At 44.8% G+C, this 7,286-nt stretch overlaps 1 protein-coding gene across 1 annotated transcript in view; it reads left to right on the top strand.

Annotated features, from left to right (window-relative positions):
* The window catches only part of MAF (MAF bZIP transcription factor), a 1,175-nt gene extending 901 nt beyond the window's left edge, over positions 1 to 274 (top strand). The window contains exon 2 of the mRNA XM_009647197.2: positions 6 to 274. Coding sequence (XP_009645492.1) covers positions 6 to 274 — 269 coding nt within the window. The remainder of the gene's footprint in view (positions 1 to 5) is intronic.
* Positions 275 to 7,286: the final 7,012 nt, after the last annotated feature.

The raw sequence follows: 7,286 nt of genomic DNA, 5'->3' as shown, positions 1-7,286 counted from the left end.
GGAAGAGGTGATCCGGCTGAAGCAGAAGAGGAGGACCCTCAAAAACAGGGGCTATGCCCAGTCCTGCCGCTTCAAGAGGGTCCAGCAGCGGCACGTCCTGGAGTCGGAGAAGAACCAGCTGCTGCAGCAAGTGGAGCACCTAAAGCAGGAGATCTCCAGGCTGGTCCGGGAGAGGGACGCCTACAAGGAAAAGTACGAGAAGCTGGTCAGCAATGGCTTCAGAGAAAACGGATCCAGCAGCGACAACCCTTCCTCTCCAGAGTTTTTCATGTGAGTTCCCACAGCCTTGCCACCTTAACTAAAAGTTCTCCCTGTGAGTTGTTGTTGGGGGCTTTGCTAGAGCGACACAACCCAGCTTGCCACCTTGTATTACTTTTTTTTTTTTTTTAAACTCAAAACAATTTTAAAACAAAGTTGGTTTTTGGGTTGGCTTTTGGTTTTTTTGTTGGTTTTTTTTTTTTTTCTTTTTAAGGTGGGCTGGCTCCGTGTTGGTCAACCTAAAGTTCTACATGAGTTTCTTTTCTGTTTATTATTATTATTTTTTTATTTTTGTGGGGGCTTGCTGTTGTGGTTTTTTTTTTTAAATTTAAAAGATCCAACTCGCCACCAACTCAGTTCTTCATATGAAGCTTGCTCTTCTTTGAAACCTGCCATCCACATTATATATATATATATATATTTTTAAGTTCATGAGGTTTTTTTTTTCTTTTGAGCTTGCTGTGTCCAAAAAAGTCAGACTTTTTTTTTTTTTGCCATCCTGAGTTCTTCATATGAGATTTGAGCTTTGCAAAAAGAAAAATAAAATTAAAAAAATACAAAAAAACAAAACAAACAAAAAAATACAAAAACAATGTGAAATTTTTAGACTCCAGCTTGCTGAGTTCCATCAGTTTTTAGCGTTGTTGTGCAAAACTAGAGATATGCCTAGATCAACCTGCCAAAATCAAGCCTGCATCAACCTTCGGTGTGTTCATGTGAGTTTTGGCCTTAATCTGCCAAACGTGAGACTTTAGTCTGCCATTAGAATCCCATACTCATCTCATGCATTACGCTTGCTATTTTGTCTTAGCAACAATGAACTATAACTGTTTCGAAAGACTATGAAAAAGAGACATTATATTAATAAAAAACCCTGCATGCTGGTCATGTACGGTATAATTATTTTTTTTTTTCTTTTGCTTGGAAATGGACTTTTGGAGACTATTATGGCATGGCATTCATCCTTTTGTTTTATTGCCTCATCACTTTTTTGGGTTGAAAGCAAAAAAGTGCAACCTTTGATCTTCCTCCTCCTCTTCCTCCCCATTAAAGTTTGCATCTGCTCTAAAACTGCTTTGAGTTACTCAAAACTTCAGACTTCCTTTTAAATGCACTGAAGCATTCCCTCTCAAAAAACATGCCAGAATGGATTTTGATAGCCTAATGTGGCAAAAAAAAAATCACAGAAAACCCACAAAAAGAACTTTGGAAAGATGTTCAAAAACCCACCCAGGGGGGGGGGGGGGGGGGGGGGACATGGGACATTGAAACCATGCTGTTGCCTAAAACAGTCTAAAAATTAATTTTAAGTGATCTGCCCCATTTATTTTTTTTTTCCTTTTGCATTTGGTCATTGTCAAATGTGGAATGCTCTGGGTTCCTACTATATAATTTAATTCTAGTTTCTGTCATCTGTTAGCCCAGTTAAAATGTATGCTACAGATAAAGGAATGTTATAGATAAATTCGAAAGAGTTAGGTCTGTTTAGATGTAGATTTTTTTTTTAAAGATTGATGCACTAAATTGTTTACTGTCGTGATGTAAAGGGGGGTAGAATTTGCAACGGGACTGTTTTAAAAAGTAGTTTATGCAGCATGTGCTTGCAACTTAAATATAAGTTGGGTATATGTAGTCCTTGCTATACCACTGACTGTATTTGAAAACCAAAGTATTAAAAGGGGGAGGCACCCCTGTTTATATCTATAGGGGTATTTTACATTCAAAATGTATGGGTTGGGGTTTTTTTTTTTTGGGGTGTTTTGTTTTTTTTTTTTCAAAATTGAAGTATTTGGGACTGAATTGCACTAAGATATAACCTGCAAGCATATAATACAAAAATGACAAAAAAAAAATTACGAACCTGTTTAGAACGCTAATACAATTTATGCAGTTATAAAGATGGCATTACTGCACAGTTTTAAAATGATGCAGATTTTTTTACAGTTGTATTGTGGTGCAGAACTGGATTTTCTGTAACTTCAAAAATTCCACAGTTTTAAAGGCAATAATCAGTAAATTTTATTTTCAGGGACTGATATCCTGTCTTTTAAAAAAAAAAAAAAAATGGAAAGTAAATCTTACCACAATAAATATAAAAAAATCTTGTCAGTTACTTTTTCTTTTACATATTTTGCTGTGCAAAATTGTTTTATATCTTGAGTTACTAACTAACCACGTGTGATGTTCCTATGTGCTTTTCTTTCATTTTCGACTCTATGGTTATATCAAAAGAGAGAATAATCTACAATAATAAACTGCATTTTTTTGATTCCGTACTCAGTTTCTTAGTCTGTAGTTTAAAGTTCAATAACTCCGAGAGCGGTACTTCAGCGTACTGCCTGGCGAAGGGGTGATGCTGATACAAGAGCTGGGCTCAATTATGTGCAGGAGGGGAGAAGGAAAAGGATAGCTTCGTGTAAAATGGAAAATTGTTGCCCGCTAGAAATCAAGTTCTCTTTCAGGTAGATGAAAAACGTGAGCTTTCAGGTGCTGCTTCTGACTTCTCAGTATCGCAGTCGGCTCAGTTTCAGTGACTCAGATCATCCCACCAGGTTTTAGGAGATCTCAAAGGGGAGGTCTGCTTAAAAACCTGATGACATGATATGGCCCTATATTTTGATTGTTTTATGATGGAGCGAAGTGAAAGGGAAGACTTCACATCCTCTTACCATCTGATCCCAGCAAAGCATGCCTGTCTCTAGTAAGAGATGACACCGCATCAGGCTTGGCTTGTCACAGAGCCACTTAACGCCAGATCGAAAGATTCCTTGCCATTTGGGTCCATACTGCCTCTTTTTTTTCTTTGCTTTTTTCCCCCCCTTCTTCTTTCATTTGCTCTGTTGTTTTATCCCCCCCCCCCCCCCCCCCCCCCTTTTTTTTTTTTTTTTGCTACAGGCCTTAGAAAACCCAGGACTGAGGAGCTGAGAGAAAAAAAAAATCAAAATACTTCCTCCAACTTTTGAGAGTTACTTGTCCTAAACAATCAATCCAAAGGTTAATGTGCTTTTAGAAACGTTCAGGTCTCGGAGCCCCTCTTCACTGCAGTTCTCCATGTCAAAGGGCATCTTGACTTCGAAAGGCTCCTCAAACCCTCGACCCAGTTCGTTTAAAGCCACTTTCCCCAAGAGCCTCCAGTGTGGCTTTGCAGAGTCCTCTCCCGCTCTTTGAATGGGATTATCAGCCCAGTTCACTTGAGAAGCAGAGGCCTCTCCAAAGGATGCTCCAGCCCTTCCAGGATGGGGGTTTTATCTCCAGACCCAGGCTCATAAACTCAGCACATTTTTTTTTTCCTTTATTTTTATTCCCCTCTTCTGCTCGTGCAACTTCTTCCCAGCTGTAAGGTCATCCCCCCTGGGCACCGGTGGCACTGAAAGGAAAGGACCTGTTGCTGTTCCTCTGCCCGTTTGGTCCAGTCCACGGCTTGGACCCCATCCTGCCCTGTGTGCTGAGGTCAGGATGTAGCCCTGAGCCCCCCCGCGGCACCTGCATCCATGAGGGCCTACGTCAGTAGGCACTGGGTGCTGCTGGAGGTCACCCTGCTCCTGCTGAGGTCCTTCTGGAGGGGACGGACACCTGGCCCCACCGTGGGTGACAGCGGGCATCGGTGGCCGTGGTCCTCAACTCTGATGCTGTGCCTCGCCCCTCCCCAGGGCCAGGGCCCCAACCTGCCCTTTGGCATCTGACCTGCTGTTGCACCAGGGTTTGAGTAATGGTTCAAGCTCCAGATTCTGGTTAATTCGAGTTCCATTTTCTGGTTAATGTGTAATCTGTGGGTAAACTGGTTGCTATCAGCCAAGCAGAGAATTATCTCCTCTCATAAAGACAGGGCTGCTTTTTATTTCTTCTCCCACCTTCCCTTCTCTGGCCGAGCCTTTACTGATGCCCAGGTATTTTTTGCAGGGGGTCACTTACAGAGGCTTTGCTGCTGCCCTTGCCAAGAGCTCCGAAAGGAGCCCTGCCCTAAGGAGGGGAAGAGATGAGGCTTCTCCTTGGCCAAGTCCCCACCGAAGCGGCGCTGCAGCCCCCGAGGGAGCGCAGAGCCCCAGGCCCCCGGAGCAGGACCCACTTCTGGTCCAGCCTCATCCCCGTGCCCCTCTGCTGCTCCAGGTTTCCTCTCAGGCAAAGTTAGGAGCAGGCATTAGGATTTTTAAAGTATTGTGAGTCGACTGAGTAGTGCAGAGCGAGGGGAGCGCTGCTGCCTTCCTGAAGTGTCTTCTTTCTTGGAGGAAAAAAACCCACCCTGTTTGAACAGTGGTAAGAGAGATCCTTCCTAGAAATAGACTGAGTGCAAAAGGGAAAATTCCTATCACACACCCAACCTGAGAGGGAAAAAGGGCTCACTCCCAGTTTGGCATCGTTATGACACATTGCAATCTTGCTTTGCAAATAAAAAAAAAAAAACAAACAAAACCACAGCCTTCTTTAGGCTGCACTTGGATTTCAGCCTGAAACACACCAACTGCCCAGCTGAAGGGGGGAAAAATATAGATGCACGTTTTAATGTTCACTAAAGCAAAGCGAGTATTGGGGTTCTCTGTATGAATCATTGCAGGGGAGCGCCCACCTTTGCTGCAGGACTGCTGGCTGAGGACTAATTGGAACCGCTCTGCTCTGAATAACCTACATTCATTAATCACCCCTCGCTTGACTCTGGCCTCGATCCTGCTCCCACTGAGCTTGGAGGTGCAATCCCGGGGGATTTCAAAGGGGAGCAGGATCTGCTGTTCTCCCACAGGTACTTCTCTGGCTAAAGCAGGGGGAACACTGCCCGAGCCGGGCAAATCGTGTGTCAAAAGGTGTGCGTGGTCTTAATTCCCCCCCATCACTAACAATGTCCTATTTCTCCTATAGTCCTATAGTGCTTTCCCATTTATTGACTACATTACAGAGAACTTTCGTGTGACCACCTCCCCAAAATGAAACATAACCCTCTGCCTGACCTCCGGGCTTCTGCTGAGCAGAGTCCGAGAGTATTTTTGTGTTTGTGCTGCAGCGTTTTCCCTGCTCGAGAAATGTCATCCCGGAGCGCATCCTAAAAAAAAGAGGGGAGAAGGGAGGGAAATATCCCGGACACACCAGTGTGTATTTATCTCTTGAACATTTTCTCGCCGCCGCTGGGCAGGTGCTGTGCGAGAAGCGCCCGTTTGCAAACCGAGCGGTGAGAGCTTCCATTTATTAGAAAGTCGTCTTCACCCTTTTAAAACAAAAATGCCTGCGCTGAATCGAAATGCCACTTGAAAACTACCCCCACGTGAAACGTGGCAGCGAATTTTTAGTTTAAAAGATGAACTTTCCCAGCTCTTTTTTTCCTTCCGAAAGCTTTTGCGCAGCTGTTTCCTCCCCCTCCCTCTGCGTAGTGTGTAGGAAGTTCTTGATCTAGAATCATTCATAATTTTAATACCAATTTCTATTTGACATAATATACTAATATCAGATAGAGAGTGTAGCTGCTTCCTGGATTTAGGGAGGAAATGATGCATATATCAGAATTATCTGCTCAGATGCCAGAACTACATTGGTGTCATTTCAGCATGTGCTGCATTGAAAGGAAATCCTCTATATTTATTACTCCGATCATCAGAGGAGCTAAATGGACCCACTGTTTCTGACACCTGTTCAGATGGCTGAATTTAAAATTTCACGCAGGAAAAAAAAAAATAATCCTACATCCTTCAATGTTAGGAATTAAGATTTTTTTTAATAAGCTTTCTTCCTTCCCTCTTTCCGAATCGCTGTGTTGCGAGCGGCTGCCATGGGGCTTGGGCATTCCAGGGGTAGCTATGGAGAGTGGGATAGATTTTGTTTGCTCAGCCGGGACAAAAACCCAATCCTGCTTGTACACACACGCACACTCGAGCTGTCTGTAGTCAAATGCTTCGGATACCTGTTTTAAGTGCAGGTCTCGGTATGAATAACACGAGGTAGCACACCCCAGGACGTGGCAGAGGTGAGCGGCTTGTTGAGAGTTCATCTTTTCAGGAGGGAGCTGAGCACTCAACCACTTCACACTTTTAAGGCTCCTCTAATGAATTTTTCGGGCACAGCAGATACAAATCAATAGATTAAAATACTGTACACTCCGCCGCATCTAATTCTTGACTGCCTGAAATTGTGGGGGAGGACCGAGAATAACATTTGTCACTCTCTGAGGGCTGGGTGCATTCAGATTTGTGAGCTCTAAGCCAACACGATGCAAAAATAGTCCAGGATGTGACTTAACTTTTCAAGTGAAAAGCAAAAGGCCAGGGACTGGCGAGGCCGTAACCGGGTGTAATGGCAGATAGGCAACTCCAGCCCCAGCTATCTACCGCCGTATCAGGTTGACCCGGCACAGTGTGATAACGTCTCAGTGCCCTCAATGCGAGCCGCCTGTATCTTATCGCCCTCTGAAATGATCATTTTCTTTCGCTGTTGCTGTACCCACTTTTTTATTTATTTTTTTTTTTTCCCCCCAAAGTCTAGCTTTTAAACCCCTGCCACTCCTGACGCAGCGGTGAAGCGTGCAGGCCTGTAGTCGCGGTGCGGTGAGGTACGGGGATGGAGATCGCCCTGCCTCGCTCCTTCCTTGGTTTGAAGCCCTGTGGACTTGGTGACATGATTTCCTTTATTTTATTTTATTTTATTTTTAATTTTTTAGTGGATCTCTCTCAGATGTCTTGCATGGAGGCAATCAAAGCCAGAGCAGAAGTTTGCCAGAAGTGGTGTTTCTGCAGCAGGCAGAAAACCAAAATACCCAGCAAACAACAAATCGAGCAGTGTCTTCAAGTTTCCAGCGGGGGTGGGGGACGGAGCGTCCCTGGTTGCTGCTCCCAATTGTTAATTCATAAAGAAGCACAGTCCTGAAAAATGTCCCCAGCGGCTGGCCCCCCATTCGAGCAGAAATGTCCGCGGCCGCGCAGGGAGGCGTTGGGGCTCCGCACCCCATTTCAGCGCCAGCTCCGGCATCTCCCTGCCCCTCATCCCGCGGGGGCACACCCGCCCGGCACCTGCCTCGGCCCGGGGGGGGGGGGCCGCACACTTGGGGGGGA

This window comes from Egretta garzetta, unplaced genomic scaffold (genome assembly GCF_000687185.1).
Source record: "Egretta garzetta isolate BGI_Z169 unplaced genomic scaffold, ASM68718v1 scaffold39, whole genome shotgun sequence".
Classification (NCBI taxonomy): domain Eukaryota; kingdom Metazoa; phylum Chordata; class Aves; order Pelecaniformes; family Ardeidae; genus Egretta; species Egretta garzetta.
This window is presented reverse-complemented; position numbering and strand designations above follow the sequence as displayed.